This window comes from Cornus florida, unplaced genomic scaffold (genome assembly GCF_030987335.1).
Source record: "Cornus florida cultivar Cherokee Brave unplaced genomic scaffold, ASM3098733v1 CherokeeBrave_3.0.0_Hap2_Chr02, whole genome shotgun sequence".
NCBI lineage: Eukaryota > Viridiplantae > Streptophyta > Magnoliopsida > Cornales > Cornaceae > Cornus > Cornus florida.
This window is the reverse complement of record NW_026775572.1, coordinates 37,091,877-37,112,138: the sequence shown is the minus strand read 5'-3', so window position 1 is coordinate 37,112,138 and position 20,262 is coordinate 37,091,877. Positions and strand designations below refer to the sequence as shown.

At 34.9% G+C, this 20,262-nt stretch overlaps 1 protein-coding gene and 1 pseudogene across 1 annotated transcript; both read right to left on the bottom strand.

Moving 5' to 3' along the window:
* Nucleotides 1-1,929: 1,929 nt before the first annotated feature.
* Nucleotides 1,930-4,293, bottom strand: LOC132296051 (uncharacterized; annotated as a pseudogene).
* Nucleotides 4,294-8,702: 4,409 nt separating this feature from the next.
* On the bottom strand, nucleotides 8,703-9,719 carry LOC132296050 (F-box protein At4g19940-like). The gene has a single exon (XM_059794297.1). It carries the CDS (start codon nucleotides 9,717-9,719, stop codon nucleotides 8,703-8,705), a length of 1,017 nt encoding a protein of 338 aa, XP_059650280.1.
* Between the last annotated feature and the right edge of the window lie 10,543 nt (nucleotides 9,720-20,262).

Below are 20,262 nucleotides of genomic sequence, written 5' to 3'. Positions count from 1 at the left end.
ACATGGTTTTCTCAGTGTTGCAAGACTGCAGGTTACAACTTATATATAGAGTTGCGGCTTTTTTTTTTTTTGTCAAATTAGGGTTTGGATTAGCACTCATAAACACACTTTTTTTACTTTATATTTTTTATTATTTTTATTTTCTAAGATTAAAATCATAAAAACCTCCGTTGTTTACAAAAATGACATATAATTTCCTCAATTATTAAAAAATCTCTGGAGAATGGTTAAGCTAAATTGAAATGACAATAATACCCTTAATAGTATACTAATATTTGGGATAATTACGCTCACATTCCTTGAGATTTGCATTATTGACAGACAGATGATAGTTGGCATTTTTTTGAACACTCACACCCTCTCTCAGAAATTACTGTCAAACAGACCCTAAAAAGGTATAAAAAGACGCTATTGCCCTTCAATAGAATAATTATTTCTTAATTCAAAATATTAGAATATTTACGTAACCAAAATACTCCCATCATTAGTTTCCACGTTTTAAGGCACTTGTCATCACCCTCACCTACCACCACTGCCCCCAAAAAACACGGCCACCACTACCGCCACCTCTCAACTTCTTATACACTAGATCACCAACATGGCCACTACCACCTCCTCCCACCACGGCCATCCTATGAAACCGCTACCTTGAGGGTAATCAACGAGCAACAAGGTATGATGTGGAGTTCCGTATTAGTCCAGATTGCGTTGAATTTGGGCCCTGTAAGTCTCAGATTGTCATCGTCGAAGGGATGGGGATGGTATCGTGGGGTCAGATCTCTCCTTTTCCGACCCCAACCGCCACTGGAATGGGTTCACACAACCCTCCGTCGCCACGTGTAGGGTTGTTCCCAGCTTCATCTTCTTCCCCAGTGAACCTAGCTAGAAGAAGCTTTGCAACGATTTTTCCACAGAAAAACTAGTTTTATGCCACACCATTTTAATCAATCGCCACCACCTCACCACTTCAACCACCACCACTGCCGCCACTCAACCACTTCCACCACAAGAACACAGAAACTCAAATAATTCACCACCAGCTTAACGTTAACCAACCAACCATGAACTTCTCTCAACGTGTTGAAAATTCAAGCAATTTATAGAATTCTAGAATTGCAGATCTACCTATATATATATATATATACAAATCCCATATTGAAAGAGAATTATATATATATATATATATATATATATATATATATATATATATGAGATTTATGCTTACATGTATGTGGATTTTTATTTGTACTTGTGTGGATTTGGATGGTGATTAGGTTGGATTTGATGATGTATATATGGGTGGTGGTGGGGATATGGAGTGGTGATGGTGGTGGGTGTGATACATGCAGGGGCGGAGCCAGGATTTCATTCCAGGGGGGGGGGGGGCATAGTGTATTTGATAAGAGAAAAAGAAAATCAACGACAAAAATAGAATTTTCACATCAAAAGACAAACAAGACAAAAAAAAATAAAAAAAAAGGAAATAAAAAACAGAGCAAAGTCACTATTTTCAAAGGAAAATATAGAATTAGTATCTAATTTAGTATCTAAAAAAAAAAACAGAGCAAAGTCACCATTTTCAAAAGACAAAAAAGGAATTACCTGGCAAGGTGAAATACTGGATGAACTAGGAGTGCAGGAGCCATTCCAAGGCAATTATACCCACTGTCTGAGTCTCCAAGCGCATAGTGAATCTTGACAACCAAAGCAAACAAGATTGTATTTTATTATTTTTATCTTAAACTAAGATGGAAACTAAATGTTCTTCAATAATGTGAATTGAAAATACCCATAAAAGAATTTATTTGTTTATCTAAAGAACTAAACAGGTAACAAGTTGATATGATTTTTAAATAAAAAGAACTAAAATATAATACTTGACACATATAAGATCCAAAATATTAGTTGATAATATTTTATTGAATACAATTACAACTGCCCTCGATGGCTTTTCATCTTTTGAAAGCGTTGAATGATAGCCTCATTATCTATGCCCCTAAATATTTCTTTTTCAATATACACAACCAAGCTATCATTCATAAATTGATCTCCCATCCGATTACGCAATTCATTCTTTACAATATTCATAGCAGAAAATGCCCTCTCCACCGTAGCAGTCACGACTGGTAAGATTAATGCCATTGTCACAAGTAGATACACCAATTGATACACCTTGTCTTTTTTTTGTTTCAACCATTTTTTTTGCAAGACCGGAAATCCCTTTCAATCCTTCAAACTTGATATTAGAGCGCACATCAAGAATATAAGTTTCAAGTTGACTACCAAGCTCTATGAGCTTAGCTACAGAAAATTCTTTTGGATAGTATTCAGCAAAACGAGTGATCTTTTGCTTGTCAAAAGCAGAGAATGCATCATCTGGACATAGACATGCCACACAAAGAAGTAACTCAGTATTAGCCTCATTGAAATGATTATTTAGCTCTTGAAGTTGCATATCTATGACAGAATAAAACAACTCAACACGATAGTAATGCAAGTTTGTCATTTCTTGCACATATTTCGTCGTCGTCGTCCTTGAGTAATGAACATATCATCCATGTTGGGAACATCAATCTCATGTCTCTCACAAAAGGAAGAAACTTCATCAAGCAAAGAATCCCATCCATCATCCCTCATCATTTGTAGTCGTTGCTTACATACTTTGACAAGGTCCATGGCATTCACGATATCTTGATCTTTTCTTTGTAATGCTTTGGATAATTCATTTGTCATGCCCAACAATGTCTTCATCAAATGGAGATTGAATACAAAATTAAATGATTGTATTGACCCAAGTAGAATAGATGCTTCGCCTCTTTGATCAGATTTCAATCCATCATTTTCAATAAACTCAAGAACAACAATTACAGATGAGTACAATGTAATCAAGCTAATTAAAGTACCATAATGTGAGCCCCAACGGGTGTCTCCTGCACGTACAAGAGAAGTACTCTGATTTAGGCCTTGCCCACTTGTGAGCTCGCCTTTGTTAAGTCCATCAATAACTTCAGCAATTTATTTCTCGCGAAGCATATCACGACGTTTACACGAGGCTCCAACTACATTCACCACATTAGCAACAAATACGAAAAAAGTGGAAATCTGGCCATGATTCTTTGTCACAGCAACAAGAGCCAACTGAAGTTGGTGAGCAAAACAATGAACATAAAAAGCAAATTCATTCTCTTTCAGAATTAGTGTTTTGAGACCGTTGAACTCACCTTGCATATTGCTAGCCCCGTCATAACCTTGCCCACGCAATTTAGAAATGCTCAATCCATGTGTAGAAAATACATTATCAATCGCCATCTTGAGTGAGAGAGCAGTTGTATCGGTAACATGTACCATACCAATAAAACGTTCAATGACACTTCCATTCTTCACGTAACGTAACACAATAGCCATTTGCTCCTTTATCGATACATCATGAGACTCATCAATTAAAATAGAAAAAAATCCATCTCCGATATCTCTAATAATAAAATTGACAACCTCTGTTGCAATGGCATTTACAATCTCTTTTTGAATCTCAGGTGATGTTAACTTCAGATTTTCAGGAGCATTTTCCAATACAACGGCTCTAGCATCCTCATTGTGACGAGCATGAAATTTCAAAAGTGTGAGGAAGTTTCCTTGATTGCTTGAATCTTCAGATTCATCATGGCCACGAAAGGTAAGTCCTTGGTGTAAAAGATATCGGATACATTCAATTGATGCAGTCAAACGAGTCCGATATTCATTTCTAGATTGGTGCGACTGCTTGCATAAAATTGTTTGAATGTGTTGTTTTTGGTTCACCAAAGCTTCACATGATCTCCAAGCTTGGTTGTGGGCACTATTGGGACCTCCAACATGAGTTTGAAAATTTTCTTTCTTCTTCCAATTTGAAAACCCCTCACCCACAAAAGATTCACCTCCTGCTTGTTCTCCAATATCCGGCTTAAAAAGATAACAACATAGGCAAAACGCTGCATCTTTCGTTATACTATATTCTAGCCAATTAGAATATTCACTAAACCAAGCAGGGTTAAAACGACGTGTTGCTTTCCCAAAACTCGTATAGGGAAAACGATGAGTCTTGGGTTGACAAGGACCCTTAAGATAATATGCTCTACGAATGTCATCTCGAATATTAGGATGGTAATCCAAGATTCGAGTTCGTAATCCTGGATCCGCTGGAAGATTTTCCAAGTTGATGTCGAAACGACTTTGCTTCAATGTTCGATCATCATCTCTCTCTATAGGAGGTGGCTGAGGTGCCAACCCTGATTTTCTTTTATAATATTTCTCCATAACTGTTTAAAATAAAAAAAAATGCTTATTTATATATAATAATTAAGACAGACATTTCAATATTATTAATTTTATTTAAACTACTCAATCTTTTCATTTTCAATCTTATTAATTTTATTTAAACTACTCAATCTTTTCATTTAGAATGCATTAGGAAAGATTGGAAAGTAAGTGCTAACTAGTAACTACACAATAAAAATTTAGAAAAAAATGCCCAATTTAAGTGACAATGATTTAACCCAACCTTAATATCATGATCAAAATTAGAACATTTAAAAAAATCCAAAAAACATAATAAATAAAAAATAAAAAAACTCCCAACCACTATAACAATCTTCTGCAAATTTAACAAATTACGTAACTCAAACCAAATAACAACAAAGCTTGAGTATTAACTTGATACCTTTAAGCCATAACCAGCAATAAAGCTCAATTAGAATACAAAAATTTATATTAAAATTTCGACTGACCAGGCAACTATTGGAACACTTAACAATATATTATCTCCTCCATAAATAATTTGAAGCCATCCACTCATTCTATTTTATTTTTATAAAATTCGCTAAAACATCAACATTTCTGCTCTATTTCAAAGGGTGCACTCCACACTGCTATCCCAGAACCATCAGCCAAAAAAAATGTTGTTACTACAGTTTCATCTGTTTTCTAAATTTCTGAAAAGCATAGTGACATTTTTACTCATTAGTCATTCCAAAAGGCTAAACAACTGCTAATAACACAACCAAAATATTTGCATAAACACCAAGACTACCAAGTCCAACCTTATTAATAACCCAAATGCATACCATAATGTTAGAACATTAAAAATAAGGCACAAAAGAAAAACATTCTAGAGACTATTCGGTTCGGTTCTCTGAAAACAATTTTGTGTAATACAGGATAATAACAAACAATTCTCAGAGAACTACAAGAACTGTTTTCTGAAATTAAAACCTCTTTTTTACCGAGCTTTCATTGAACAGTTTATAAAACTATCAACCAATCAATTTTCTTTTTTTATGTTTTCTGAAAAAAAGAGAACACTATTAACAGAAAACTGGATCAAGCAACTTAGCAACCCAAGTTCTCAAGAAACTGACAAGACTATGGATATCAGTGAGCCAAAATAGGCCTCCAACATATCAATGAATACAATTCAAATAAATTAGAAAAATAACAATCAAGAAGCTAACATACAAATAAAATCATAGGTAAAGTAGTAGCCTGACAACTGACAAGCACCTTAATAAAAAAGAGAATTACACATACAAAACACTTTTCCAAAAAAAAAGAAGAGAATTACTGGGAAACATACAAAACACTTTACCAATCAAAGATGTGACAAAATTACAGAAAGGAACTAAGGAAGGTTAGAGATCTTTCAAAAAAAAAAAAAAAAAAGAATTATAATTTAGTCAAGAAAGAAAATCAAAGCTAGTCTGGCATCAAAATCTTATGTAGGAGGAGAAGAAGCACATTGAATCATTGATTGCATCCCATGGATTTGAGTAAAACTATAAAAGTATAGAAAAAGAATCTGATTCATGTAAAAAAAAAACTAGGGTTTTGGGTTTACCTGCAAATCAAACACGGTGAATCAACAGCGAAACAAATTGGGTATCCTTGATCCTGCCTTCCAATTCCAATTCCGTCGCAAACGATGAAGATTTAAAACCTGAACATAACCATGGCGCCGGCGTGAGAGTCCAAGTTTCTGCTTTTGAGCTTTTCGTATCTCACTTTTGAGTTTTGAACCAAAAAAACTAAAAAGTCAAAGAAAGCGAACTTAAGAAAGTAAAGTTTTGTTTGGGTCTTTCAGTCTTTGGGCTTTATTTGGTTAGACATATTTTTTATTTTTTGTTTTGTCTGGGCTATATTTGGTACTGTGTTAGGACTTTATTTGGTAGTATATAGGTGAATGACTTAAATGGGCTTGATATACTAAAGTATTACTAATATATGAAGGCAAAAAAAAAATTTCAGGGGGGGCATTTTTGGATTTTTATAAAAATATACATATACTATTTTTTTAAAAAAAAAGAAGTCAGGGGGGGCATGTGCCCCCCCGGGCATTAGTTCCCTCCGCCACTGGATACATGGGTTTGAAGGCAGATTTCACCAACATTTTTTCCAGACGTTTTTTTTGCATATAAGGGTAGTTTGGTCTAATTAATGAATTATAAAGGTTAAAAATGAAATTCTATGATCCAAACAAGTCCACTACCAAGTCGAAGGGCAATAGTATCAATTTACCGTATCAGATGTGACAGATGAGTGCCTTTGTTAACTTTATCAAACCTAAAAGGTGGTTAATGTTTAAAAATAGACTAATTTTCATTTGACTATCAATAAAGCAAATCTCAGGGGGTGCCATTGTAATTAATCCTTAATATTTTTTTAAACTAAAATTGTTGATTTTAAATGACAATTATGCCTTCCATGTCTCTACACTCACACATGTCAGCAGTCTTTTGGCTGCTGACTTTAACTTTTTTTTCTTTTCTTTTTTCTCAACTGGGCTTTTTCTCTCTAACAGTAATGAAGCCTCTGTGCTACAAATTTAACAACTGAAAATTCTAAGGTGATATTTGGACAGAAAACACTAAGTGGGCTTATAGACCCATATTCATATTATGATGGAGTCAAAATTTCATAGTTTCGAAAAAATGTAGTTAGTATCTTTTAAGAAATAGAAGTATTGAAGCAAATGATCAGCTATTGTTTTAATTTTTTTTTTTTTAATTTTTATAATTGTAGACATTAATTAGACAATATATAAAAAAGACAGGAAAACTATACGTCAAAATGTACAAAGGAATTATTCTCTAGCAACCCAAAAAATTCTGGCACTACACGGCATTAAAACACAAATACAAAAGGTTACCTGGCACAAAAACAAATCCACAGCAAAACAATATTGGCCCAGGAAATAAAAAAACTGAAAAAAACAAACAAAACAATATTGGCCCAGGAAATAAAAAAACTGAAAAAAACAAACAAAACAAATTGTAGTCAATTAAATTAGGTGGCTAAAGTTATGAGATTGTTCTGTAGATGGTACAAATCAAGGAAAAACTTCTTTCTTATTTCCATTAGCTGCACTGTTTTTATGTACGGGATTCCTCAGATGCAATTGCTATGACTAAAGGCCTTATAAAGCAGGAAATTAACTAAGTGCGCATTCAAATGCATAAGAAAACTTAAGATTAAAAAAAATTCAGTAACTACTTTAAAATTTGACCTGAACCATACTCATCAACAAATGGAAAACACTAAAGTGACCATAAATTTCAGAATAAAAGTTGTGTTACAATTCAAAATTGACCATAAATTTCAGAATAAAAGTTGTGTTACAATTCAAAATGCAATTTATCAATTAAATTTAATTTTCCTATGATTCTCATTTGTTTCAACGATCAAGCATCAAGATAAGATAAACAAATGATGGAATCCACATAATTTAATTTGTGATACTAACATCATACTTCCTAAACCATCAAATTTAAGTACCTCGCCAATTCTAATAATTGGCGTAGAAGCCTTATAACAAAAGGTTAGCAAAAAATTGAAAAAAAACATTATAATACAACATTATTACAAAGTAGTAAAAAATTACACCCATTATTACAAAGTAGCCATATAGTGCTACGCCCATTGAAAAAAAAAAAAAACATTATAATACAACAAATTACACCCATTGAAAAAAAAATTATAATACAACATTATTACAAAGTAGCCATATGGTACTACGCCAATTCTAATAATTGGCGTAACATTATTACAAAAGGTTAGCAAAAAATTGAAAAAAAACAAAACAAATTGTAGTCACTAAGCTAGATCGATGGTTGAAGTTATGCGATTGTTCTATCTATGGTACAAATCAAAGAAGCATTTTATTAATTCTCCCGCTTTTTTTTTTTTTTTTAAGATAACTTGTTTCAAAGTTTAAGCTTCACTGTATTTATGGATGGGATTGCTCAGATGCAATTGCCATGCAACAACCATCAATATCTATGACTAAAGGCCTTATAAAGCTGGAAACTAAGTGCTCATTCAAATGCATAAGAAAACTAAAGGTTAAGAAAATTTCAGTAACCATACTCATCAACAAATGGAAAACACAAAAGTGACTACAAATTTCAGAATAAAAATTGCATTACAATTCAAAATGCAATTTATCAATTAAATTCTTTTCCTATGATTCTCATTTGTTACAACAGTCAAGAATCAAGATAAACAAATGACGCAATCCACATAATTTGTGATACTAACATTGATACTTTCTACACCACCAAAGTTAAGTGCCTCACCAATTCTAATAGGCCTAGAAGCCTTATTCCTGTGATCCCAAGAAATATATTGATAAGGTTCTGTTTTTGAAAAGTGCAGCGTCTCACCCTTGTATACAGTCACAGGACTAGAATTTGACACGAAGGTGAAAAATATTTCATACTTTTTTGGAGCCACAACAATCGAACCCACTTATCACAATCCTCTAATACCCATCTTTCTATGGCAATGCAATCACAATCTCTATCTTTCAATAAAGCCAAACGCCCTCCAATTTTATTCAAATTATACCTCCTATTGATACCATCAGGAAGTCGCAACGATCGGAACTTTTCACTACCGACATCGAAAACCACCAGAACTTGAGCCTTCACGCAAATCCAATATAACGCGCCATCAACACAAACACCTTGTCCTTTGAAAATATAAGGGCATGGTGGGACGTGGGTGATTTTTCTCCATGACTTATTATTAGCATGAGAGGTGAACACTTTTTTATGTTTCTTTGAACCGACCTTTATTGTGAACACTTCAAATTGCATGTCAGATAACCTCTTGGTGCTCGTAAAGGTTATGTGTAACACTTTGTACTCATTGTTTGAAGGATCAAATCCAAAAGAATAACTAGAGCATAAATTAGAATGACTTGCCGGTAGGCGTTTGAATTTCCGAGTGCTAGGGTTAATGACATAGACATCGCTGCCATTGTAGAAACATACTAATCCGTTAAGGGATTCTGAAACATATCTCTCCCAGCCGCCGGGCAGCGACAGAAGGCGGACCGCTGGCCCTCCTTCAAGACTTGCAGAATAGAAGTAATGCTTCGAGTCAGGACCCGAGAAAGACACAAGGATTTGGGGACCACAGGGCCGAGTTTGAGATTGGTTCAATTGCAGGTCCACCAAGGAAGGGCTGTCGATGATGGTGAGGCATCTTTTGCAGGCGGATCGGAATCTGAAAAGGGACTTCACGGGGAGTCTTGAAAGTATCTCTAAGATCAAATCTTCTGGAAGTGGAGGAATAGCCTTGCTTTTTGCTCGTCGTGTTATAGAACGATTTGGGTTTTTTGAGGAGGGCTTCTTGGCATCATCAATTCTTTTGTTGTTGTTAGTCTTTCTTGTTTGCTTCTTTCCCATTGCTGAGTTTCAAAACATGGTTTTCTCAATGTTGCAAGTTACAACTTATATATGGAGTTACCCCCGGGGCGTAGTAGTGATGGTTAGAGCTTGGGTTTTCACATAAGAGGCTCGGGTTCGACTCCTAGCCTCTGCATTCTCGGATTCACCCGGAGGTGTTCTTGGGCAGGACTCCACCCCCAGGTTTGTACCCCACGGTGGGTCCCTAAGGGGCCCTGCGTGGGGGAGTTCTTGAGTCATAAAAAAAAAAAATGTATAAGGCTTTTTTTTTTTTTTTTCTCAAATTAGGGTTTGGATTAGCCCTCCTTGCAAACACACTTTTTTCTTCTTTTTTTATTTTTATTTTTATCTTTTATTTTTTATTTTTTAGAGTTAAAATCGTAAAAACTCTTGTTATTTACAAAAAGGACATATAACCCCCCCCCCCCCCATTATTAAAAATTTCTTCGTGACGAAACCTTTAAGTTATAATGAAATGACAATAATGCCCCTGATAGTTAGGGATGGCAACTGGGCGGGATCTCATTCCCCATCTCCAAGAAAAAAATTTCATCCTCATCCTTGTCCCCATCCCGGTTTGAAATTTGACTTCAATCCCCGCCCTTCATTCCTCATCTCCGCCCCGCAATTTCATCCCCATTTAATATACACTATAATTTTCTTAACACATAATTTTTCTTATTTTTAGAAGTATGTTTATATATACTTAATACAATTTAGTAATATAGCATAATATATAAGGGTATTTTAGTAAATGTACACCCTAAATGGTGCGGGGCAGGGAAGGGTTGGTTTACCATATCTCGTCCTAGCCCTTGCCCCCGCCGAGTTTTAAAAAATTATCTCCATTTCCATTTGCATAAAAGGGTCTTCAAATCCGTTCTAAACGGGATGGAACAGGGCGACAAGAATGGAGAATTTGTCATCTCTATTAATACTATATTGATATTTTATTAAACTGAATTTGTTGATTTTAAATGGCAATTGTGCCTTTCATGTCTCCACACTTGTACACATGTCAGCAACCAACACTTTGTTTCTTTTCTTTTTTCCACATGTCCGCAACCAAACTTTAACTTTTTTCTGTTCTTTTTCCTCAACTGGTCTTTTCTCCCTCTAATAGTAATGAAGCCTCTCGACTACAAATTTAACAACTGAAAATTCCAACAGAAAACACACTTCTTTGAACCAACCTATTAACAAAAAATTCCAACAGAAAATTTTTGCACTACTTTTCTCTTTAAATCTAACAGAAAATTGATTGCTGATGAGAAGATGGTGAAGATTTAACAATAGGGATTTCTCTCTCTTTAAATCTGTAGGAAACACCTTGAGCTATCACGTGAGCTCTCTCTCTCCAGTAGCCATCTTCATTAAAAAAGTCACCCATCGGCGACCATGGGTTCCATAGATTCCGGCCACCATTTGTTTTTCCAACGCCATCTCGTCACTCTTCCCTCTCTAGCAACCAACTTCGTTTCTCCCACTCCATCCAATCTGAAGGTGCAATTTGAGGAGGAATGGCGAGGTTAGAGGTTTGGGATTTCGTTGTGAGAAATCCTTATAGAGAGAAGGTTTGGGATGAACCAGAATGACGAAGTGGGTTTTGGGTTTTGTTGGGATCACCGGAGTGAGCAGAGACATTGACAGTTATGGTTTGTTGGGTTCACTGGAATGACGAAATGGATTTTTGGTTTTATTGGGTTTACCAAAATGAGTTCATCGGTTTTGTTGTGGGTTTTTGTTGAGTTCATCGGAATGAGCTGAGAGACCACCCAGTCATCTTACCTCGCCGCCACAAATTACTGGCGCATTCAATCCATTCGTCCTCAAATACATGACAAGTCTCTCTTGGAATCAATGGACGCTATGGTCATTGGAATCCATGGAGCCTTTATAGTCGCCGATGAGATAAACGCGACAGTGGAGAAGAAGAGAGAGACTTAGGGCACGTACAAGTATGGGAAAGGGTAATTTGGTCATTACATCATTACAAGGGTATTTTGGTCTGTTAAAACTAGTAAGTGATTGTGGCGTGATTTGTTCAATTAGTTTTAGACGGAAGGGATAATATGAAAGTTTCGTTAGTTGATTGAAAATTTTTTTAGACATGGTTTTATGATTTTAACAATTTTTTTTTTTTTTTTTTTTTTTTTTTCATATTTTAAGTTATATTGTGTTAGGGGTGCACACAGTTCGATTCGGTACGGTCCTGCTGGAACCGAAACCGGTTTGAACGATTCTTAAAAAATGGAACTAGAACCGTGAGCAGTGGATTGGAACCGAAACCAGTCCATGGAATCGTTGACCAAACTGCGACCAGAAGCCGAAGATCTAAGAAGACTTTCGCCGAGACAGCGGCTAAATCCTCAACAAGTGCTTCACAAATCTCCGGCCACGGTCCACCCCTCTTCCTTTCCAAGGCTTGATATGAAAGGTTATTCGCACAAAAAAATAAATTATATATATATATATATATATAGACACACACACACTAAAAAAAAAAAAAAAAGATTACACTTGATTTTAGTTTGCAAAACAAGAATTACAGACCTTAATTAGTTGATTTAGAAAAAAATTAAAAGAAAACCCATACATACAAATTAGCAGTTGCACAGAGAGAGGGGGGAAATCTTAAGAGTTGAGAGACAACGGATGAAGCTTATGAACGATGAACCCGAACTGGAACAGCAAGAGATGGAAACTGAAAGATATGGGTTTTGATTTTTTGAACAATCTTGAAATGATATGCCGATATAGGTTTTGAACTTTTGATTCTTGCAGACAGATCTGAAATAAATGGGTTTTGAACTTCTGATTCTTATAAATTTTGTAGATCTGAAATATATGGGTATGGGTTTTGAACTTCTGATTTTTGTAAATTTTGTAGTTTGCAGTTGCAGAGAGAGACGGACAGAGAAAGAGAGAGATACGGACAGAAAGGGAGAGAGGGCAAGTTTAGAGTTGAGAACGAGAATAGATATGGAGGCGCTTGGGGAGGCTGAAATGATTTGCCCTAAATTTTTTTTTAAAAAGGTTTATAAATTAGAGTTATTAATATTAATAATTTAATCAAATATATGTATAATATATATATATATGTACATATATATATATATATATATATATATATATATATATTACGGTTCGGTTCGATTCTGGAACCAAACCGTGAGACCGGAACCAAAATCGAACCGAATCTCAACGGTTCCTCATTTTACGGACCGGAATTGGAACCATGAGAACCGGAATTTCGGTTCCGATTCTCAGGATTCCGGTTCCGGTTCTACGGTTCTTTTGTGCACCTCTATATTGTGTATATATTTATTTCCAAAATTCAAACTTAATATTTTGGATTAATAGATAAATGTTTTTAAAATATTAATTGTTGATGCGAAAATTCTTGCAACCTGGAACAATAGCGTTTACCTGTAAAACAAAGGACGTCACCTCGAATGGCACCAGTGCGGTACTGGTCGAGGTCCCTACGACGATCAAGTCAGTACTCATAATCTATTACAGAATAATTATGTATTCAATGTTTAGGGGTTTTTTTCTCATACCTTCTATAATGGCTCGGTGCCCTATTTATGGCTGTCGATTAGAATCAAATTGGTTCAGCCAATGTCGATAGTTAAGATCAACCTTATCATCAATAACGGGATCTGTTGTGATACCCCCTAATTTCGGAACACGGGTTGATCAAGTCCGCGCACAAAATCAGGGAAATATCAAAACAATTAAAGTATTTAAACAAGCACAGAATACAAAGATGAATAATAAAGAATAAATAAACTGCTGAAGAAAACTAATAAATAAAAATTTCATTAATTAATAATTCTCCAACAATTACAACTTGGAAATTCCGTAACTCAAGGACCCCTTAAAACATCATCCAATAATCCAATACTACTTAAAAGTACACAAGATGAATAGATGAGTCTCCCAGTTGCGGATCCTCAACCTTGAGACTGAAACTTCTAATAACCTGAAAAATAAATCGTGGGTTAAACCCTACGAGCAAGTTCTCTCTACCAGACCTCTAAAAATCAATAAGTAGATCATCTCTGACCAAAACCAAACCTAATAAAGTTTTAAGTTTAATAAACAATGATACGATATACATAATTATATACAGTATAACCTTCACATCCATTAATAGTTTCATTAATTTTCGAAACCCTTAACTCATGTTTAAAACATAATCATACTTAAACCAATTCAGAACGCCTTCTCTTTTAGAAAGAACTCATTTAACCTTAACTCCATCCTAGACAGCAATTTAATAATCTAAACAATAAAATATAATTAAAAGAACATTATCTTAAATTCCAAAATCAATAATGATTTTAAGTATTTAAATCACACAGCCAATATCTAAGCTTTGACAAATCAACTATGTCACCACCCATATTATTTTATTAATATGTATAAAAATAATACACTAACCTGTCAGTACCAGATTATTCTAATTTAATAATATCTAATCCTAATCCAACTTATACATATAATAACCATAGATGATATATTTTAATCATCTAACACATAGCAATATTATTACACTTTGGCAAATCAACCATGCCTCTACAAGTATATTTATTTATACATTGGCAATTCAACCATGCCTCCATGTATGTATATTTATACATTGGCAATTCAACCATGCCTCTACAAACATATATATTTATATTTTTAAACTAGCAAGTCGTCCATACTTCCTACGTATGTATTTTATTCATACAAATACTTAGGCATTATATTTACACCTATGGCAACTCATTCATGTCTACAATTCAACCATGTACCAACTTCAGACCCAATGATAGCTAATTCATACATAACCATCTCATGCAGATTATAAGCATGTCACAAATTTACTAACCAGCCTATCCAGATATATCAAATAAGAATAATAATAATAATAATCATCTCAAATAATATATATACATATACACATATATTATTTAATATGTATATATGTGTATAATACCTTCCTTAATAATATTTGATTATTTAAAATCATATATACATATATATATAAGTAAATATGTATATATAAACCTCCTTCTATACGAATCATAAATTAAATCAACCATATATATCCACATATATATATATATATATATATATATATATATATATATATCTCCTTCCATGGCAAAATATTTAATTAATTATATTTACGCCAATTAAATGGTACTAAATATCTTAGCAACACTCTAAGGCTCTCAGAACACCAAGAACACGCCCTTTAATGGTTAATTTCAACCTTAACAAGCTTAAAATAAATTCTTGATAATCACCGGACACCACAGAACCTTACCGGAACCCCAAACATTTCCTCACGCACCACCAAATGCTCCCACACTCTCTGCACGCGCTCCTACGCGCCATCATTCACTGACAGGCGCATTCACGCGCCCACACGCGCCTGATCCACTCTTGGCCCGTGTTGGCTTGCTCTGGTTGGCTACTTCTATGCGGTCTGGTGCACTCACCCACACCAGATAAATCTCCTGTTGACCAGACCTTATCCACGGCATTGACGTATGTGCACATCACATCTCCATGCTCCGCGAAGCACTGGATTATTCGTCCTTCATCATCGCATCTGAGCTGCTACATTTGTGTGTACACCGTAATGCAATGTACCGCGCCGCACTGGATTAATCCTTTAATCATCAAACCCATCCAACCCTATGTAATGCGCACTACATTGATGTGTACCGCGTCGCACTGAATCCTACCTTATTTTGAGCGCGCCGACTACTTAACCCTATAGTGGCGTTCATATATACATTATATATATTATATTTATACACATAAATAATTGTATATAAAATTCTACAAATATCAGAAAAATATAAAACAAACCCAGAAAAATACAGAAAAATTCCAGAAATCATAATTAACCCTCTTGGGTCATACATCAAACCTATAACTTGATTTTAAATATACACAACACCTATATACACAATTAAAATTTGATAAATCCATAAATCAAATACAATAATTTATGTATTTTAATTATTCTGGTCTAACAATGATTTAATTAATAAATTTAATTTAACGCTTTGACTAATTCGTTCTATCCATGATTTAAATTAATAAATTTAATTTAAAGCCTTGACACTCAAGGTGAAATATTTATGAGTTCTAAGAGGAAAAATAAAGAAGAACTCACCTGAAGGTTTCGAAACGAAACCGAAGCTTCAATCTTTGATTGTCTCTTCCAATTCCGGCATCCTCTTTCTCAGATCCAACCTCCTCCTTGTCAACCCTCTCTTCTTCTTCTCTCTTCTCTTATTTTTCTAACGTGACAAACTTTTATCGATAAAACCTTAAGTGTATATTTATACACATTAATACATAATCATGTACCAATAATGACTACTAAATAAAAGGAAACTAATAATCCTTAACTAATATATATATCTAGACACGCATATTTTATATAATATATATATATATATATATATATATACACATACGCATATTTTCTTCCATAATTAATTATTAATTAATTAAGTCATATATACATATATATACCCATAAATATATATCTATATATATTCTTCCATAACACTAATTAATTAATTATATTTATAATTATACAAAAATGATTATTTAAATAAATCACAAAATCATGGGCTTTATTAATTAACCCAATAAGGCTTCATCCAAGCCCAAGAACAAATCTGTTGGTTCCACTCCTCCTAAACCCAAGCCCATTAACTTAAATAAATAAAATAATTAAATTAAATCTAATAATTTCAAATAATTAACAATCAATTTATACAAGCATAAATACACACATTACAAATCAACAATTCAATCATACCATTTCACAAATCAAAACATCATACCAATTCATCAAATATAATCGCGAAATATAATTTAATACAAATAAGACAATTAAATCATAACACTCAATTAACTAAAACAAATCATTTAAAAAATAAAATAAAAGCAATTAATTCCAAATAAATTAAACAAATCATTTAAAAATAAAATAAAAGTAATTAATTCTAATTAATAAATCCTTTAAAATATCGGGGTATTACATCTGTTGAAATGATGAAGTTGGTTGCAATATTGGGGTTTACCTTATCCCCTTAGTCAACTGAATGACAATATCTCTATATCCTCAAGTTGGAAGGAATGGTAGCGGGTCAACCCTAGGTTTACTTTTTTCCTCATTAGTTGCCCCTTATTTACTGGTTCGGAACGGATTAGGAAATATAATATACATATATATATATATATATATATATATATATATATATATATTTACCCTGGGTTACTATTCCCGAGGTGAACATTACCCTTGAGTACTGTTCCCGAGTTGGGATTTATTTTTTTTACCCCGGGTATTATTCCCGAGGTGAACAGTACCCCCGGGTACTATTCCCGAGGTTATTTTTTTTCACCCTGGGTACTATTCCCGATGTAATTTTTATTTTTTATTTTTTTTAACTTGGATGACCAGACCTTATAGGTAAGACCCTCGTCTTGGTCTCTGATGACCAACTTGAGGTGATCAACAAGGCACTAGACTTGGATGACCGAGCCTTTGTAGTCTTTTGGCATTCAATCCTTAGTCTTGGTTGACTAGGCCTTGATTCTAGATAAACAAACATTGATTTATGATAATCAGGGGTTGTACCCTTGTGATCTAACTTTTGATATTGGAACCGTTTTCTCTTTTTAGAGTCGTATTTAGATCTATTTGACCATTGATGTCTCGACCCTTTAATAAGGGAAGTAGTTGTTTTTACTGCTTTAGTAAAGGGTTCAAATATGTTCAAGCTTCACTCAGCTTGGAAATAATAATTTCAGGCTTCACTCAATCTGCTCTTTTAATAAAAGGTTCATTTTTATGAGCTTCACCCAACTTGCCCCCTTTAATAAGGGGATGTTTTGCCCAAGTTTTATAAGCTTGCCCTTTTATAAGGGAATATGCATTTTTTTTTTATTAGTTCAGTGAACTTGCCTTTTAATAAGGGAGTCAAAGTTTTTCACTTTCGTGGACTTATCTTTTATGTTTGCCCTGCTTTATGGCTTTGGTGGTAGTGACCTGTCAGATTTGAAGTGCATGTGACCAAGATTGGTTCCTGGTAGAAGAGACCATTATTGGTGCTCGATGGTTAAAAACTTCATTGGGAGTGGGACCAACTTGGACACGGTGGACTTATTGATTGTAGAAACTTCACTAGACTTAAAGTCCTTTTTGGTGTGTAGAGACTTACCAGGCTATGGTTTTGGAGGATCGGGCATTGGTCTTAGACGACTAGTGCCCCCAAAAGGTCGTTGGGGTAGAGAGCCCATAAACCCAGCTAGCTCGATGTACCAAGGTTGGTATACCAGTCTTCTAAACCTTGTCATCATATGTAAATCGACTATTCATATCGTATGATCCACTATTCTGCCCCTAGTATGATGGTGGGATCTTAGGTGATGACCCATTCTATAGAGGTTTTTACAGCGAACGGGGTGTCTGGTGCTGCAACAATTTTCAGTTATCTAAGATGTTAGATTGTGTTAAAAATGATTACTAAAAATTAACCTGTAATGGATTATCGATCCAAAATTTTGCATTATCTAAAGTCGATAGGTATTTCTTGCAAAGGAAGAAAGGTGACGACCAACGTCTGGTAGGTGGAGGCTTGGTGTCCAGCAATCGGCTTGATACTTGGTGGATAGGGCCATAGTACCTAACGTCTGACAGATGATGGTTTGGTATCTATTAGTTGAGTACCTTGTTGGGTCCAATGATCACCCTTGACTTAGGAACCTCCTTGGGAATACAGACTTCGTTGGGTCGAATGATCGGCCTTGATTTAGGAACCTCGTTGGATATGTGATCTTGAGGGACATTGGACCTCCTGGACGTGAAGGCCTCGATACATTCTTAGGTGTAGAAGGCCACCCTAATTGCACGAACAGGCGGAGTAATGAGACACTGTTGCTTGAGACATCCTCAGTGGTAAAGGCTTTACTGGTAGGTAGAGACTCCTTTGTTGGTAATGATCTCCTTGGTGGGTGGAGACCCACTTGTTTATGTAGGTGAGGAAAGACCAGGTTTTAGTTTTCGACGATCAGATCTTGGTAGTTGGCTTCTGCCAGATAGGAAACATGGTTTGGTCTTGGGCGACCAGACCTTAGTAGTGAGGGAACCGAGCACCGCTAGATGGAAAACACCACATTGGACTGCTTGGGTCGACATACCAAATTTTGACTATTGTCATCGTACACTAGTTGGCATCACGCAACCCACAGTTTTGCGCCCAATATGATGGACGGGGAATCATGATGTAGAGACCCGTCCTTATATAAGAACGAGGAAATCCATTGTCAACAGATGACTTTGGGATGGCTTCTATGATCAGAAACCTTCGTCTTGCCATCTGAGTCAAGTCGCGTCAGAATTATTTTTTCTTCAAGGAACTAATCGTTTCCCACAGACGGGACTAACTGTTGATGCGACAATCCTCGCGACTTGGAATGACATCGTTTACCTACAAAATAAAGGGCGTCACCTCGAATAGCACCGGTGGGGTGCCGATCGAGGGCCCTTTGACGATCAAGTTAATACTTGTAATCTATCACAGAATAATTATGTATTCAATGTTTAGGGGTTTTTTTTTCTCACACCTTTTTTAATGGCTCAATACCCTATTTATGGTTGTCTATTGCAATCAAATTGGTTCAGCCGATGTCAATGGTTGAGATCAACCTCATCATCAGTAACGGGATCTGTTGAGATATTGGGGTTTACCTTATCCCCTTAGTCAGTTGAATGACAAAATCTATACATCTGCAAGTTGGAGAGGAATGGCAGAGGGTCAACCTTAGGTTTACTTTTTTCCTCATCATTAATATTATATAATTTTTTAAAAAAACAAACCAAAATATTACTGTACATGAAAGTCTCTCTATATTATTGCGTACACCTATATATTCCAAGGATTTTTATAATTTAGGGATTTTTACATATGAGTAAGCTTATGAACCCATATTCACCGGAGTCAAATTCTCTTAGTTTTCAAAAAATGTAGTTGACCTAATTGGTGGCATGGACATGAATTTTTACTATTGACTATAATATTTTGCCTAAAATACCCTTTTCCTCCTCCTTTCCCCTTTCGGCCTTCTCTCTCCATCTCCACATCACCTCTGTCTCTCTACCATCTACCGATGTCGCACCACCACCACGAACCACCTTCTCTCTCCACGAACCACATTAATGTAAAGTTCATATCATTTTGAAAGTAATTTCAATTGGGAAATTGTATAGAACAAAAACCCATTTCTGGAATCACAAGTTAAAATCCCAGAAATAGAAAATCAATCAAAGCATATATATATAGCAAAACTAACTTGACTTTGTGTTAGAGGAGACTCTGTATGCTGAAGATTTCCTTGTACACCATCAATTCCCTATTATAAAAATAATAATAAAAAAAAAAAAAAAAAAAACAGAAACAACCAGACAAATTTAACTTAATCGACACAAACAACAACAACACATTATCAAGATTAG